Source organism: Protomyctophum bolini (genome assembly GCF_963924005.1).
Source record: "Protomyctophum bolini genome assembly, chromosome: 19".
NCBI classification, from domain to species: Eukaryota; Metazoa; Chordata; class Actinopteri; order Myctophiformes; family Myctophidae; genus Protomyctophum; species Protomyctophum bolini.
This window is the reverse complement of record NC_137880.1, coordinates 22,202,188-22,220,920: the sequence shown is the minus strand read 5'-3', so window position 1 is coordinate 22,220,920 and position 18,733 is coordinate 22,202,188. Positions and strand designations below refer to the sequence as shown.

The 18,733-nt window shown below is 42.7% G+C and overlaps 2 protein-coding genes across 2 annotated transcripts; one reads left to right on the top strand and one right to left on the bottom strand.

The window, feature by feature from the left end:
• The first annotated feature begins 1,084 nt into the window (after positions 1–1,084).
• On the top strand, positions 1,085–6,035 carry hey2 (hes-related family bHLH transcription factor with YRPW motif 2). The gene is made up of 5 exons (XM_080790231.1): positions 1,085–1,784; positions 2,083–2,161; positions 2,868–2,951; positions 3,453–3,534; positions 4,931–6,035. Exons 1-5 carry the CDS (start codon positions 1,699–1,701, stop codon positions 5,809–5,811), a joined length of 1,212 nt encoding a protein of 403 aa, XP_080646357.1. The 5' UTR covers positions 1,085–1,698; the 3' UTR covers positions 5,812–6,035.
• A 2,520-nt stretch (positions 6,036–8,555) lies between these two features.
• On the bottom strand, positions 8,556–17,822 carry LOC308334280 (lactoylglutathione lyase-like). The gene is made up of 6 exons (XM_080790941.1): positions 17,562–17,822; positions 16,345–16,427; positions 15,963–16,103; positions 13,616–13,683; positions 10,392–10,481; positions 8,556–9,137 (listed from the first exon to the last, which is right to left on the bottom strand). Exons 1-6 carry the CDS (start codon positions 17,784–17,786, stop codon positions 9,046–9,048), a joined length of 699 nt encoding a protein of 232 aa, XP_080647067.1. The 5' UTR covers positions 17,787–17,822; the 3' UTR covers positions 8,556–9,045.
• Between the last annotated feature and the right edge of the window lie 911 nt (positions 17,823–18,733).

Here is an 18,733-nt window from a genome sequence, read left to right as displayed (position 1 = left end):
TAGCTTATATAATAACGCTTTAAACGTGGCCTCATTCCCATGCATGCACTCGCCCGTACTCCGCCCTCAGTCGGCGAACGGAGGCGCGCGACTGCTCGTGCTCGTCCCGTGTGTGTGTGTGTGTGTGTGTGTGTGTGTGTGTGTGTCTCGTGTCAGCGGATCGCGCTCCTCCTATAAACAGTTTCTCACGGCGCTGCTTCACGCGGCCGGCGGCTGTGTTCAAACAACAAACGTTTAGCCGCCACACACACACACACACACACACACACACACACACACACACACGACGGCGGCCAGACAGACCGTATTATCTGGGGAACGGCCGAACGGGGAGCAGCCCTACTCCACCGAGACGAGAAGAAATCTAAGGCCCGCCTGCCTGAGTGTGTGTGTGTGTGTGTGTGTGTGTGTGTTGTCCTCGAGGGTCCGTGGGAAAGCTGCAGAGGGGAGGGAGGGAAGCACTGAGCTCAGACTGCAGACAAACAATCTGAATCTACCTGTCCCGAACTGTCACGGACTCGACTACTATAGGCTAATATGACTATACATGAGTCATGTATTATTAATATTAAATAAACACTTAATACGAGCAAAAACAACACACAATTACAACAAACTCTTTCGCCCCGCCTGTTCATGCCAGACTCAGACAGTCTAAATCCCACTCAAGGGTAGAGCTTTGAAGTAGGTTAAGCTATGACAGCTAACATTTTCTTTTTTCACAAGTTGTGAGATTTATAACTCGATTTCCCAGAATGAAGCAACCTGTAACCAGTTGGACGTTTTAGGGGAGTCGTTAGGTTTTTCCATATAGCCAGATAGGCTTATGTCATATGATATAAGCACACATAGGGGCCTACATGGCATGTATTATTAAAACTAAGAAATCCACAAAAGGCAATAATTCATAAGAAAAGGGGTTGTCAAGTGCAACAAACACTCCCACGTCTCTTTTATGTAAAACAAAACAAAAACACCAGCAATATTTATTTATTACCATATCAGGGTGCAATTGGCCTAAATTTAAACAAACAAACAAAAACAATGATAAAAGTATACCGTAGACACACCCTGAAGGCGAGGATGCGCTTCGACGTCCCCCGCGTCCTGTCCCTGTCCTAGTGTCCGTGTTTCTCCTCCCAGTCCCAGCCCCAAACACTTGAGCGTGATGAGGCACTCAGTAGTGAGGAGGAGGAGGGCTGTCTTCAGGTCCATCATGGTCAGCATGTCAAGCTGGAGGATTCCCCTGCACAGCCTGTTGGATGCACCGCTTCACCATCCACACCCACCCCGCCGGGTAGCCACGTAGCAGCGGCCACACGGCCCACACCGACTCGCCGACTGCAACAGGTGGACGAACATGAGGGGGACATCTTTTTATATATTTTTTGTGGTTCCGAAAAAAAGTTTAGACATATTATAAAGATAGGAGGACTATTCAGGGGTCTCTAAACTCTAAACCACAACAATCCACGGGCAGACAGTCGCGATCCAGCCTCCAGTGCTTTCGTTTAGTTTGGTTTTGGGGACTGACTGAATGACAGACTGACTGAGCCCCGGAGAGACTCGAGAAACGTTCATACCTGGCTGTGCCCAGCTATAGGGAGTGAGAGGCAGCGCGCCGCCACCCCGCCTCGCTCGAACGCACCATCCCAGGGAGCGAGAGGCAACGCGCCGCCAGCCCGCCTCGGACGCACCATGAAGCGGCCGTGTGATGAGAGCAGCTCCTCGGAGAGCGACATGGAGGAGACGATCGATGTGGGGAGCGAAAGCATCTATCCGGGGTTAGTAAGACTATACAGACTAGGCCTACTGCCTACAACAGGTTTAAAATGTGCAGAACTTTTCACTGTGTAGGACTGGGACACGTTAAAGGACATGAAGTGAAGACAATAAAATAAGTGTGGTAAAAAGCTATAAATGCTGCACAGTTTGTTTTAGTTTCATTCTGTTCACACATTAGGCTGTGAAAAATTGGGATGCGATTTTATACGTCTGTGTGGTTATATGTTCCATATGCATAAACACTGTTGATATTTGTAAAATAAGTTTATATGGCACGTGTCTCCCATGCACTCCCAGGCACATAAAACGGTCGTTTATAAGATGTGGATCTCCTACCACCACCACACAAGTTATGGCGAGGAAAAAACGAAGAGGGGTAAATATTTTGCCATCACTAGAAATACAGACAGTCTGGTAAAATCCTAATTAATGTAATCATACACTTTACACACATAAGGTGAGAAATAATAATAAATTACTGGAATGTGTAAGACAAAACAACAAAAACTTATTATCACACCTCCAAACATAAGTTAAAGGTGGTGTATGTTTTGTTAAAAAGTTAAGTTGTGTTGGTTCAGTAACAGGAATCTCCTAAACCTCTCCAGCTCTCTGGTATTAAAACCGAAAATACTACAAAGCCTACATTTTTAGGTCGGGATATCAATTTTATGCAATCTGGAAAGAGAATCCGAATAAGATTTATGAGCTTCAATTTTAGTGTTCCAGTCCAAAATGGATGTGCTCATTTTTTATCTTCCCATCACTTCCAATTCCACTTGTTTATCCTGAATGAATACAATTTCTATCCAACCTGAACATACATTTGTTTAGTAACAATTGAGCTGAAGAGACGGGGAGACCCCAGTTACTGAACAAACTAATGTCTTAGAACAAATCAATTACATCACCTTTAAGATATTATCCCAAGTAAAACATTGATATGATGATCCTATCTGAAACATTCCACTATTAAATACTATAGCAATGAGCATCTTGTAAATGCTTTTAGGGATACAATTTGAAGTCATTTTCCCCTGTTGGTCAATAAAGTGCCTTCTTCTTACACACTTGTCTGTCAGATAATCGAGAAGAGACGCAGAGACCGGATCAACAGCAGCCTTTCAGAGTTAAGGAGACTCGTCCCCACTGCGTTTGAGAAACAGGTGATAATGTTTTCCTTTCCACTCTCTATTTGCTTCTGCATCATCTTTACTACAGTACATTATTGTTAAACATCTGCATCAGGTCTACACAATTAGAGAATGAAAAATAATTGTTATTTTGAGTTAATTTTGTAATTGAGTGCCTGTTGTCTCTCCTATGGTACCAACATCAACAACACATAACACAACTAATACATTATTTAGCCGCTTTCAAACTCATCTTTGGGGGGGACATGTAATTTATATTAAGTAGCTACAAGCTTGTCGATTGGCTATTTCAGGAAAAAAATAAAAAGGGCTCAACGTAAATGGTCACTTATTTTTGCAACCTTCTAGTTTTAACTGAAATGACACCTGTTCCATCCTGTACTGTTGTGTTCCGTTCTCTTTGAGATAGTAAAAATTAAAAAAAGTATAATTTACGACAAGAATCCTGTATTGTTTCACGGTTGGACTGCCTACCGCATGGTCTAAAATTGGAGCATTGACCTTCTCCATCAGGGTTCAGCTAAACTGGAGAAAGCAGAGATCCTCCAGATGACTGTGGATCATCTGAAGATGCTGCAGGCAACAGGAGGCAAAGGTAACCTCACAATGGATCCCCATGTCATTCACACCTGTGAAGTGTTTCCAGTTGTTGTTGTTTTTTTGTTCTATGGCACATCTGTTGTGCCAAGTAGCTCTGCCTGAAGCTCAGAAGCCTAATATCTGATAGCTGGTAAGTCAAACAGCCAGCCAGGCAGTCAGTGGAGTGTCTGCCATTGTTGATTTCGTCATGTTCATCGACTACCAAGTCATTTTACACTTTTATGCATGCTGAAAATAGCAGATCTACAAGCTCGCAACGCATTGTGAGCTATTTTTCAGCAAGTGTAAAATCAGCCATTACGACGGCATCACCGAAGGCCCACCAAAATACATTTCAGTCAACTAAATCAACAGTCGACTAAAATCGTATGATATTTAGTCGATAAAAACTATCACTAAAACATTTCAGGTGACTATTCAAGAGACTATGACTAAAACTAAAATCAAATTTTGTTGTCAAAATCAACACTGGTGTCTGCAGTATATAGCTTCAAGCAGAGGGAGATCAGGCAGTAGTAGCAACCTCTAACAGTGTGTGCCTGTGTGGGGCTGCAGGGTCCATGGGAAAACACTGCCAGGATAAAAGCACCACTTGACCCTGAGCCACTGTGTTTGCTTTCATAGAGGCAGCAGGGAGGAGGGAGAGGGAGGAGAGAGCAAGAGGAGGAGGGGGGGCTATTCAAAGGCCAGACTTCTTCAGCACTGTTTGTTTGGGTTAACCACCGGAGCCGTGTAAGAAGTGTTGCACTGGGGAGAATGAACAAACATACAAACAAGTCCACTCTCTACGGGTGATAGAGCTGGGGAAAGCTAGAGTGGAGAGCAGAGGGGTGGCAGGGTCAAACAAGTGGCTATGAATTGTGTCAAAGGAAGGACCTTGCGTACTGCTGTCGCAGAAGAAACTGCTGTCAGGAAATGAAAAATATATATATTTTCAGGAACCTAATATTTTGAAAACAAAGCTAAGCTTGATCAAAGTTGGTGTAACTTTATATATTGTCGATTACTTGCATGAGAGGGGGAGAGGTGGTGGAGTTAGCAGACAGTTAAAAGGTTTTGTCCAAATCGCTTTTTACTACTTTCCATTCGTTCAATATTTTCGAAACACACAGACCTAAAGGGTGTTCAATAGACAATAGCACTGATTTATGCAAAAACGGACTCAACCCTGACCTTCCAGTCTCAGAGCGGACACTCTAACGGTCTAACCACAAGGTCACCAAGCTGGCACTGTTACTGAGTGACATTAATTAGGTAAAAAATACCGTGATTATCCACTATTATCATTTCATGAACAGTTCATCTTAGACGTGTGCACACAGCAGCAGGAATACTGACAGCATGGTGCTACAGATGTGGAGACTTCCACCATAACGGTTTTCCTCCCCCAGGTTATTTCGACGCTCACGCCCTGGCGCTGGACTTCCTGTCTCTGGGCTTCAGGGAGTGTCTGGGCGAGGTGTCCCGCTACCTGAGCACCGTGGAGAGCTTGGACCCCAGCGACCCTCTCCCCGCCCGCCTCCTGTCCCACCTGGCCTCCTGCGCCTCCCAGCGCGACACGGCCGCCGCTCTGTCCTCCTCCATGGTGGCGTCGGTCCACCAAGGCCACCTGTTCCACGGGGGGCACCACCTTCACCCCCACCAACAGCCGCCACCAGTGGGGGCGGCGCTTCATTCCTTCCACCACCCCGCCTCCTCCCACCACCAGCACTGGGCGGCCGCGGTCGCCACAGCGGCTGCAGCCGCGGCAGCGACCTTTCACCCCCTGCCGGCGTTCGGACTGAGCGGGCTCGTGCCCGTTTTGCACGAGGGTGGAGGAGGGGGAGTTGGGGGGAGCGGGGGTGGTGGCGGCACCGCCCAGAGGTTGGCGGAGGTATCGCAGCGGAGCACCGCCGGCGACAACAGTGCTGCGGGAAGAGGGACGCATCTCTGCACCTCGTTGTCCTCCCACGTTGCAGACTCCTCGTCCTCCAACACCACCAACACCCCGACCTCTTCCTCCTCCTCGCCCCCCATGCCCTCCTCGAGCGTTCTCAGAGCGCAGCCGCCCCTCTCTGCGTCGCTCCTCTCCCTCTCAGCGTCCTTCCCCTCCGTGGCGTTCTCCGGGGGGTTCCCTCCTTCCCTCCTCCACCACCACCACCACCCCTCCCTCGCTCCCTCTTCCTCCTCCTCTGCAGCCAGTCCTCCCATCTCCTCCTCTTCCTCCCTCACTCCTCAGAGCAGCAGCGGCAAGCCGTACAGACCATGGGGAACCGAAGTCGGAGCGTTTTGACCTATACCAGGATGCCAATGGTTCTCAAGCTTCTTTTCATTTCACGGACCCCCTCATGATTCTGAGAGGGTACAAAATGGAACCAAATTGGATCCGTAAGGGCCTATCCGTTCGTACGCTCTCAGGGTTATAGACCTGTTAAGGGCGCAGTTGGAACACCCTCAAGGAGCACTGAGGGGCCCTGAACCGCACCTTGAGAACCACTAGTGCCACATGCTTTCTTTTACTGGCTGATTAATCAGACTCTCCGACCGTCCCACCTTGCGGTGTCACTGACTGGTTTTTTAACCACTTAAACACAAGCCTCCCTATTCTGGGGCGAACATTCAGTGATAGTAGCAGCTCTACAAGCTCATAACGTGTTTCGCTGACGTGTTCTGAGCTTGTAGATCGGTTCTTTTTTTCGACAGAGAGATTTGGTGCAGAGGGAATTACTAGCAACCTATTATAGAGCCCTGGGGGTCTCTGATCAACCAAGTATGTATAGGGTTTAAGTGGTTAACCGACTGGCTTTGAGGAATACCTTAATTTGCAAGTTTGTTAAGTGGGAGCGTCATCCATTGCTGTGTTTAGACTGGATTTAACGGCTGGCCTTTACCAACTAGTTGATTGTTTAACTGGTTAATGTGTGGACAGTGTGCCTTTTAACATTTGAGGTGAGAGTGTGACAAATGACTGTATTTTTAACCAACAGTTTTCTGCCTGCTGATTTATTTTTTGTATTTTTTTTAATTATCATTGACTGGTGTTGCTGAGCTTTTGTTTATACTGGCCAGATAATGGAATAATAATGCTCATTTATTTTCACATGCTTCTTGTTGTTCCTAATTTTTATACCCGACACTTTCATGCGCAAGTGAAATCACGGTGCATCTTTCCAAAACGAGATATCCACCAAGACAATAACCAACAACAACAAAAAATCACTCGTTCTGTACCGTACTCTGTAGTGTACTCACTGTAATGTACTGTACTGGGTAGTGTACTGTACACATACTGTACTCTGTACTGTATTTGTACTGTACTTTTACTGTACTGCACTCGTACTGCCCTGTACTCTGTACAGTACTTTACTGTGCTCCGGTATTGTACTCTACTGTACTTTACTGGAATCTGTACTGTACTGTGCTGTAATGTACTCTGTACTGTACAACTGTTTACTCTCTGTACTGTACTACTGTGTACTGCACTCTTGTACTGTACTGTTCTCACGGCCACGCCGCCCAACAGTGCCACCCCAGGGCACACAGCGCTACTGCAGCTGTCCGTGCTGAAACAGACATAGTATACATACACAGGAACGTAAAACTCTTTTTGGAATAATCTATAAGTTATTTACTATTTTGAAGAACACTGATAAATGAGTACTAACAATTTTGCAAATAAACACATCTTTACAGTTAAGCATTGGAGTTAACGTTTCCTCTCACCCTTCAGGAAATATACAGTAACGTGGTGACAAAGGTTTATAAACCAAAGGTATTAACTGGATAATCATTCAGATTCAATCATTGAAGAATTTCTCTACAAACCACACAGCTTAATAACAAACACACCAAAACGTTGACTACAGGATTTGCAACCCAATAAAGATTTCTTTTCTCAATATCTGTGCAGCCTGCAGCGTGTATGTGGGGGTACGCGTGTCGTGGTGTAGTGCCCATTCAAGCTCTGCGGCCCCCACACACGATTCTTACATCTCGTTTTGTGCGACAGGTTATAAATCATGCTCCTTTCCTCATGATTTAAAAACCTTCCACAAATAATCACATAGCTATTCCAAAACGTTCACAATATGTTCTACAATTGCCTCTAGAGATTTGCACTGCAGATATGTAACATTTCAGTTAGAAACTTATAAATGAACATTTGACGATTACAACATGTATATATCCAACTAAGTAAGTATATAAATATACCATATATTATGAAGGTCATAAAGTAATAAAGTTCTAATATAAAGTAATCACCAGCCATTACTAACAAACCTAAACAAAACTCCAGTAATCCCTGAAGCACACAAGCTCTCATAGGAAGGAACACACTTTCTGAGATTCTTTTTGGTGGATTCTGTACTTTTTTACGATTTACAGGCTCAGGAACACCGTCATGCTGTTCAAATCCACGAGGTAAAAGAAAAAAAAGGCATCATTTCCAACTGAATGGGGGATTAAAGTGAGGGGAGCGGGCCCTCTAGGCCCCATGATGACAGCCCTGGGAAAAGGCTCTGCGGGTTGTAAATCCACCCTGGTCAGCCGACGGACAGGGTTCTCACGCAGCCTCTCTGCTTTGAAGTGACCGGCGGTAAATTACGGCGCGCCCGTGACCCGGGGTGACACCGCTTTCTGGTCAATGCAGTCAATGCAAACAAGGCACCGCTGGAACAGTGGTTCTCAAAGTGGGGCCCAGGGACCCCCCCCCACCACCACCACCACCAGTCCTGGAGGGGGTTCCAGGGGGTCCCCCAGCAAAATGAGTTCATATATATATAGATGGGATCAAAAATCAGTTAACCACTTGAACCACATTTTATACTTTGGCTATTTGAAAAGTTTATAGATCAGCTATTTTCCAATATATATATATATATATATATATATATATATATATATATATATATATATATATATATATATATATATATGAAAAGATCTGATTTTAATTGACTAATGTAAATCTCAATATATAGATATATTTTTTTCTTCAGATTGTGTGACGGAAGCATTTTGAATTGTGGGAGGCAACAGTCTGGTTCGCGAGACTACGCAGTAGTACCTGTGTGCAAAGAGTAAGAGGGTTTTGTTAAAAGATACTTTCAAATGTGTAAATCAAGTTCTCGTCTGTCTGCTCTGATCCTAAGGTACAACATCCCCTGTGATAATTTAACCAATCTGTGTCGCTTTAGCTCTAACAACTTTAACCATTATTCTTAAACGTCAGGTGTTGAAAAATAGTAGATATACAAGCTCAATGAGCTTGTATAATATTTGGGGTCCATGACATGAAAAATTCTGGTCTCAGGTCTTAATGGATTAAACACTGTGGATGTGACATCAATAGTGTAACCAAATGGACCCGGGTTTCAACAGAGCGTGGTCGTGTGGGGCACTCCTTTCACAGATCACAGATACTTTGACCAAACAAACGTTTTCAGTCGTGAGAAGGTTTTTTTTCTTTCCTTTCTTTATTCCCTGGATATATCCTCCTCACCATGAGTTAGAACCATGTCCATATCTATGATGTTATGGAGACCATGTTATTTGGACTCAGAATCTCTATCCAGTAGCCATCGGGGTCCTGTATGAAGGCCAGTCCGGTCATCTTACCTGTGCATGGTGGAGAGACAAGAATTAAAACAGTTTGTACTCAAGGGGTTCTCAATGTCTTTGGCTGGGGATCCCCTTGAAATGCTTTGGCCATGTCTCGCTCTTTCTCTCTGGTTAACCTAGAGCTCCACCTGCTGGGGTACAGTATGTACAACTCCAAGCATTTTTGTGAAAGAGAAGTACACCTTAGGGCACAGGTCTCCACCAGAATTGATATTTAGATAAAATCTGAAGGACTAATATAAAAAAGAGTGTGTTGCACATAAATGGGCCTCCTAGTGGCGCTCGAAAAGAGAAAGTCGGATTTGAAAAATATCAATTGGCATTGCTTCCTCAGCCTAGTAGTGGGAATATGCGTGCACTGCACTCGGAATTTTGTACAAAACGGGCCACTCCTGAAAAACTTTGGATGGCAATCTTAGCCAATAAGTGTACAATCTGAGAAATCCAACAGACTCATCTTGTTCACATGACTAGAGAGATCATGTGTACCAATTTGTGTGAGTGTTTTGCAGAAATCTTCCTCATGGTGGCGCTATAACCAGCAGATGTGGAGGGAAAATGTTTTTCCATGGCCTCTAGGGAGTGTGAATACATAAGTTGTATACAGATTGATGCAGTTATAGGTAAAAACAGGAATTTCCCTGTTATAGCGCCACCATGAGGGCGATTTTGAAAAAATTAAGTGGCATGGCATCCTCGGCATAGTGGAAATGTGCATGTGAGCTTTGGAAGCCAATCTTAGCCAATCAGGATGGAAGATTGGAAATGGTGCAGATCCGTGTTGATCACATGACTATGGAGATGTATACCGAATTGTGATGTATGGATAAAATGTGTACGAGTAATCTACAGAGCATACCTATTTACACACACCTCGACAGTGGGTGGCCAATAAGGCAATTATGGAACCATTCTACACCATTCTTTTGGTAAATAATTACTTCATTCAATAAAGTAATTCTTTACCAAAAGAATGGTGTGTGGGCCCTATCTCCTTCCATATCTACGAGTAATCTACAGAAATGTGTTGTGCCTAAATCAGCCTCATGGTGGCGCTATAACAGGCCGTTGAGGAATATTTTAGGTTAGTCGTTGTTCAGGGAGTGTGTGTGCAAAGTTTGGCATGGATCGAGCCAATGGTGGCGGAGATTAGCTGGTGACGCGCGCGCGCACACACACACACACACACACACACACACACACACACACACACACACACACACACACAGGGGGTTAAAGTGAAACACCAACCATCATCAGGTTTCTTGACAAACGTCACTCCTTGTTCTTCAAATAATTTGCAGGCAGCATAAACATCAGGGACAGCTATGCCAATATGACCTTTAAAAACAAGCAAAAGACGGTAAGGCAGTGTTAGGCTGCCTGAACCAACAGTCCGTCTATTATTGCACACAAATTGTTTTCTCTGTTCAAGTACAGTTCAGTTATTTAATTTATTTAAATTCTTTCACTTAACTTGATGCACTAGGACATTGACATTTCCATTTATCTTTCATTTTCCAGCAGAGCCTACATTTGATTGTCATTATTTATTTATTTATTATGAACTATTTCTTGTGGGTTATTTTAAACTGTTAAAAGTACAGTTCAGTTATGTTCAAGGCATTCAAGGTCGCACTAAAATAATGATGAAAATATTAGTGATGCACCAAATATTCGGCTGCAGAACATATTCGGCAGAAAATGCATTTTCGGCCTATTCGGTTTTGGCCCAAATAGGCAGAAAATATATCACTGAATATAGTGTATGCAATTCATGCATTCAAAATATCTGAATAAATGTTTTATGGATCCATAAGTGATTATTATTTAAGTTAAGTTTAACATAACATAAGTTAACATAACATTTGTAGAATCAAACTCAGGTTAAGTGGGGATACTAAAACAGCGATATTCAGTTACACTTCATACCAATTATACTGTGCGGGTGTAGGTATGTTAAGTGATAACCACTTTCAACATGGCATTATAGGTAAAAGCTTTCTTAATCTTTCAAATTTTCCAAACATCTACAAGCTTCTAGGTCAACTATGTTTGCTATTTGTTGTACAACAAAGTATATAGTGCTTAAGTGGCATTCTGGACTAGACCTGTCTGGCTGGAAACATTGTGGTTGCAAGGACTGCACTTCTGACCTTTCAGCTACAGGACTGTGTCACAGTCATTACCAGGTGATTGAGAGATTATTTATTCTTTACTTACTCTGTATAAACATACTATTTTAACTAGTGATGCACCGAATATTCGGCAACAGAAAATGTTCGGCAGAAAATGGCAAAGAAAATGCATTTTCGGCCTATTCGGTTTCGGCCCAAATAGGCAGAAAATATATCACTGAATAGTGTATGCAATGAATGCATTCAAAAGGGCTGAATAAATGTTTTATGGACCCATAATAGTGATTATTTTTTAAGTTAAGTTTTGCCATAACCATTTATTTTGCCATAAATCGGGTAGCTTTAAGGTACGGCCATGACAGCAATCGTAGGAAAAATATTATATTCGGTTTTCGGCCAACTGTTTCCTATATTCGGTTTCGGCCAAGAATTTCCCTTTCGGTGCATCCCTAGAAAATATATACAGTATGTTGCAGGAAATGTAAATTGCAAAAGAATGAATCAGAGATGGTGACATATGATCCTATCTCTTAAACCCAGTCCACACCAATGATCCGCAATGCAAGAAGTTGCTGCAACTGCAAACACTTGCAACAGAATCCCAAAACTGCACAGACCTCTGCAAGTTGGAACTCGCTGCGTTGTGAATCACTGGTGTGGATTGGGCTTTACATTCAACAATTCTGTGACGCTTCAGTGCGTTTGATTTAGCCTAAGCTTGACCAAAACTAAAAACTGAAAGGGAGTAATTCAATGTCTCCTCACAATAAGAGTGGTATGTTTATGTTTAGTGCCACTATCCATCTATAAATGCAGCATGTCTCTGTACGTTTGTAAGGTTGTAATCCACGCAACTCGGGAACCGTTCTCCCCACAGACTTCAAATTCGATACACGCGTTCCACACTTTGACCCCCACAGGGAGTGCAGTGACCAGTGTCGAGTCGGACACTTCATATTTGGGCATGCCTGACAAAGAACTCCATATAGGAATAAAGGGACACAGAGAGACAGATACAGAAATCTCTATAATAATTCATTCTAATCATTCTAAGTAGGGCAGTGCCCAATGGGCACCGCTCTAGTAATACTAAATACAGTATTAATGTATATCTACATATGCACAGAATCTCTGTGTCTGTCTGTGTTGACACCAAATATCTTGAGAACCGTCATAGTACGGACATCATAGACTGGTCTCCAAGTACTATGATAATGGATACTGGAAGTTGTACCGGCGGTAAACCGCAATGCTCGCCTTAAAACGCAGTTCCGCTGACCTCACGCCGAGAGGCTCACTGGGGAGGTTCTTGTATTTGTTTTTACTGAGAATAAGGTTAGAAATAAGTTTAGGGCTTAGGCATAGTTTTACTGGGTTTTGGCAGGTTAGGGTTAGGAATAAGATTAGATTTAACCGTTTAAGCATAGTTTAACTCATACATAGCTAAATGGCAGTAGCAATAGTTCAGCACAGGCTAACATAGATTTGTTCTATGTTTTTAGAAAGAGAGTTGCAAGATTAAAAAAAAAAAAACGTTAAAGACGTCTTTGGCCTGGATGGCTATTTGTTAAAAGAAGTCAAAAACGTATTTGGCCTAGCATGAGTTTTAATTAAATAGGTTATGTTTAGGAATACCAGGCTGAGCAGTTCCGCCGGTTGTACGCCCGGGGCGACTGTGTTTTAAGGTGAGCATTCCAGAATTCCTATAACCAGTCCAGCTTGGCTCACCAGTATTATGTCTTCTGAACATGGTTACAACACTAGAGGGCCAGCTTCTGGGGTCATACTACTCCCAGCACCAATGCCATGCCTGAAAACATCTCATCTACAATTCTTAACAAAATTACTCAATAATAAATACATAGAGATATCTTACCACGGTCATTTGTATATTTGTATTTGTTATTTGACTGGACTTTTTGATTTGATTAATAAGGTTGATTTGTCTTTTTGTTTTAATTTTTAATTGCATTTACAAACGGGTTGGTTTATTACAAACATTATCAACGTGGCTATGATTCAGGACGCTTATGTGCTTAATGTTATTTTTTTATATTAACGTCACAAAAGGTTATTTAAAAAGTACATGCCCATAGACACAATGTTATGCTGCCCCTCTGTAAGATGGCCACCACGTAGCAACGTTGCTCTCCATTAGCCTGCAGCGTGGGTGAGCCATCTAGCCTTTCTTATATATACTGTATCATCACCGGGCCTAGATTTATGAATTATCAGGATCTCTGGGTCATTCTATGACATAGACGTGTAGTATGAGCGAGGAGGTACAATCATAATATTAACATGGCAATAGAAGAGGTAGCTTGAATGTACTCTTACCAAATCCTCTTGGCTCCGAGTTGCCGTTGTGGTAAGACAGACTTTCATCTGCCTCTGAACCCCAGTTACTGAAAGAGACAGACAGACAGACAGACATTTAAAAATCAAGTTCATTGAAGGTGTCCACAGTAATGTGGTCCGTCAAAGCGTTGCCATAGAGCATGGCCTACCCCTAGATTGTGTCTAGATCCAGTGGGATGGATTGAATTACATTTTGCAGCTGGCATCATATCAGAATAAGTTTCATCAACATGCATTTCTGCTTTTCAATTGTAACCGGAAAATCTACAGTGTGGAACACAATGTCAATCGCATTAAAAAGTTAGTAAATACACGAGAGAAATGTTGAAACACTTCACTTAAAGGATCACTTCACCACTTTTCAACTTATCATATAATTGTTCCTCACTAATGTTCATGATAAAATACTAGAGATGTCCCGATACTGTATCGGTATCGGCCCTTATTTGTCATATTGGGTCATATTGGTATCGGTGAATATGCCAGTCTAACCACCGATCCGACACAGGGGTAAGGGGTTGACACTATGGCAGGTAAATAAAATGTTGGGACATGTGGAGTTTGCTTTGACCAAACTGCAAGTGCACATTTGAGTGAGGAGTCTGCTATAAACACAACATGAGATATAGCTATAAACACAACATGAGATCACAACACTGGTATCGGTATTCAGTATCGGCTAACACAGAAATTGAGGTATCGCGATCGGATCAGAAGCGAAAAAAGTGTATCGGGACATCCCTATAAAATACCACCATAGACACTCTGTCTAATTATTATAGTGAGAATGATGGCTTCCATTATCGCATTGCAACTTTTCAGGAATAGAAAGCCTGCAGTTTCTATTAGCTTGGAGTACAAATAATCACACCCGTATGAACTGAGTGGTGCAATTCCATGTGGGTGTCCCTGGAACTTCCACACCCACAGGAACAGGGTGTTAAGCGTCATCATCGTACATGATGGACAGCTAAGATGGTGTGTGTGTGTGTGTGTGTGCGCTACAGTGACACTTGGTGGTGAAAACCAACCAAACGCTATTTTCGTGATCGGACGGAACTAGGGACACACACATAGCTCCGCACCACTCAAAAATGGTGGCATTTTATTATCAACATTAGTGAGGACCAATTATATAAAAGGTAGGTTGAAAAGTAGTGAAGTAGTCTTTTAAGCAAATGCAAAAAGAGTCATGCTGTCATGCCCGGGATTTGGCCGCAAATGATATTTTAAATAACAAATCTGAAAGGAAACAAAGAAATACTGCAAAAGCAATCACAACACAATGGAGGTCCCCTAAAGTGCAGACAACATTTACACACAAACTACATTTGTACTGATGTGGACACAAATCCCTGACCACCCGTTAGCAGATCCTAAAGGTGTTTTGAAGATATCTCTGTTGTTGGGAAGAAACCACCAAACTCCAAAATGTTCATTTTTCAGGAAATTAAGAATATTATATTTTGAAAACAAAACAATACTTCCTCAAAGTTAATTTCATGAGAGGGGGAGAGGTGGTGGAGTTAGTTGCTTTAGCAGACAGTTTGAGGGTCCAGTGGAGTTAAGAGGTTTTGTCCAAAGCGTTTTTTACTACCGGTACTTTCCATTGGTTCAATATTTTCGAAACCACACACACACACACACACACACACACACACACACACACACACACACACACACAAAGGGTATTCAATAGGACTGATTTGGGCAAAAAAATAAACTCAAAAATTGGTGATTTCCCAACAATGAATCAGTGTTGATTTCGTCCACTGAGGCCCAAATCGCACCAATGCAACTCCTTGTACTGTTTTGTTACAAGGAGTTGCATTGTCACACCAATGAAACTCCTTGCAACTGCCATTGGGGATAATGGTTTCAATACAACTACATGCAACTACTCCCAACTGTTTGGTTGCAAGGAGTTACACATTGGTGTATATCATTGGTGCGGTTTAGGCCTAAAACTATGAAAAAAAATGTTTCAATGTTTAAACATACTGCCATTGTACGCCACATACTAACACTGCCACATACTAACATTGGATTCATTGCAAACGGACAACATGTTTTTTTAAAACCTTCTATGGCTAGAAGGTTGTGCTGTGCTTACTGTGTGAGTTCTCTCGGTTCCATGGCTAGAAGGTTGTGCTGTGCTTACTGTGAGAGTTCTATGGCTAGAAGGTTGTGCTGTGCTTACTGTGTGAGTTCTCTCAGTTCCATGACTAGAAGGTTGTGCTGTGCTTACTGTGAGAGTTCTATGGCTAGAAGGTTGTGCTGTGCTTACTGTGTGAGTTCTATGGCTAGAAGGTTGTGTTGTGCTTACTGTGTGAGTTCTATGGTGGCTCGCCGGGAGAATGTCCAGGCCGTCCTATCCTTCACGTCCACAGGGATTTCCGACTTGTCCTCGTAGCCCAGGAAGTAGAGGGAGAAACGCATCGACGTAAAATCTATTTTCTGCAGCAGCCTGTGGTTATATCACAATATGTTCTTTACTGTATAACCGGTGACATGGTTACTATTATTGCTACTAAAGTATGGACAAAATCAAATATCACAATATTTCCCACTGAGCATTTTTCAGGCCATTAAGACATACAATGATTTTTTTTTACCGGTCTAGGCTTAGATTAGATGTTGAAACGTCACTCACGTCATGCCCAAGATGCGTGTAGAAATGTAGAGATTTAACAGGGTCTTTCACTCACGTCATGCCCATGATGCGCGTGTAGAAATCTAGAGATTTAACGGGGTCTTTCACTCTCAGCATTGTCTGCTGCATCATGTAGTCCTACAAAAAAGTATTACATAAAACAGTGGTTCTGTAAGTGGGGGTCCCCAGCAAAGTTTGATTGAAATTTTAATTTCACAGTATGTAGAATGGGTACATTTCAAACGAAAGCACAAGTCAATACAAAAATTGCTACCATGAAAAGCACTAAGACTTGTTTACATCAGGATCCACCAAATGAGGAACAGTTCAACTACAAGTGCACAAAACGTGTGTGCGCTTGTAGATTTTCGCTATTTGATTGAACATTTTTCAGCAGCTAGAAGGTAACCCGAGGGAATGCCCTCCCCATCTACAGTATTGGACTGTTGAAGAACTCTGTACTTAATCTAACAACTAAGCGCACACACACACACACACACACACACACACACACACACACACACACACACACACACACACACACACACACACACACACACACACACACACACACACACACACACACACACACACACACACACACACACACACACACACACACACACACACACGAGAGAACCAACCATGTGGAACCAATTTGTGTGAGTTTAAAACTCACAAATTGAGTAATACTCAGGAATGATAGTGGTTGAAGGCTATTCTCTTATTAGCCACTAGAGGGTAGAATTTGACTAGAAATGACATGCTAGGCCAACACAATGTTCTCTTTCTATTATATTCTATTTAATTCATAGTTTTACGTTTTGTATTAGTTTTAATGTTGTGGTCCCCAGAAGAGTAGATGTTGCCATGTGTAGCGGCTAATGGGGTTCTGAATAAACAATATTACTTTCAGATGTGTGTGGGATTAGCCTACTGTTACAACAACAAGATGCAAAGCTAGAGAATAAGTCTGTTTGGCAGGTTATTAATTTGCTCGCAAAGTCAACGTCAAGTACACCGGACACAATTAACAGTTTTGTTTTTGATATGGTCTAGGTCTAAAATATACTACTTAAGTTTGAGCTAGATGGGAGAGCAAACACCATAACGATCATGCATGCATTCAGACCTACATAATACATTCCAATGCATTTAATGCAATTCCAATAGTGAGTTAGAAGGTGTTGGCTGAGGACGGAGGCATTACGTTTGAGATCGCAGCTATGGTTCAATAGTAGATGATCAGTCAGACCTTGCAGTGTTACTTACCGCGGTCATAGGGTCCCCGTCTTTACAGGCAGAGGCGACAGCTTCATCAGAAAGACCTTTATTATGATGATCTGCCATGTTGCGTTGGAATGAAATGACGAGCAGCCTTTTGGCTGCTGCTGCGTTCTTCTTGTACAACACACTAGTGACACTGCGGCAGGGGAAGAGGAGGCTTCTGTCAAGTCGAGACAAGAGGAACACACAACGAAACATGTTTGACGACATAACTAACTTTGTGCAGCAGGCAGGCCAGGCCGAGGCCGAGGCCGTGGCGCTGTTGCCACATCTTGCTGAGAGAAAATGCAGCTCAGTCAAACTTTCATGCAGTGGTGGTACTTCTTCTTCTCAAACTGTGTGGGTCCCCACATGTGTTTTGGGGTGACAGATGACTTGACTGTCCTTTACGACCTTTTTAACACATCAAAATAAACGAAAAAGACCATTTACTAGCTGCAACAACCTAAATGGCATCCTATAAAAACTGGTCGGCCAAACATTGGCTAAATTCTCATATAATTCCCCCCCCCCCCCCCCCAAAAAAGGGAAAAAAGATATTAAATAAAATAAATAACTCAACCCACAACTTCCAATATCTAAGCTTATAATAAGCACACTTGGCAACACTGCGCTACAGCTGGACAGAGCTAAATATAAGTCTGATTTGAGTGACAGACCTCCCTAATCTCTATGCGTCACATACACATAGGCCTACACTATACACAATCCTGGAGTTTATTTTATTTTACTTGATTAGTTACGTTTCAGATTGACAGATACACAATCACACATTAAAACTACACTAAACCCTTTTCAAGGGAATGCAATTTGACTTTAAGTATGGTTTCATTCTCTTTTATTATGTGGTCTGGTAAGACGACTACTGGCTGACAAGTGGTACTGCAGGAAAAACCCAGAGCATAGCCTCGGTAGTGGTACCCAGGATTTCATTTGAGCAAAACTTGTAGGGCTTGTGTGGGTGGGAGACCCAGCCAGGTTTGAATCCACAGCACCGTCAGGACTCAGGACTTTAGAGAGCAGCTACTATGTAGAAGAATTAAAGTTATCAAAGTCAATTAAAATCAGCTGCACCTTTTACCTGGTCCAATCACGGCTAAGCATAACATGGTTTAGAATAGACAAAACTCTCCACCAATAGTTTTCCTATTATGGTA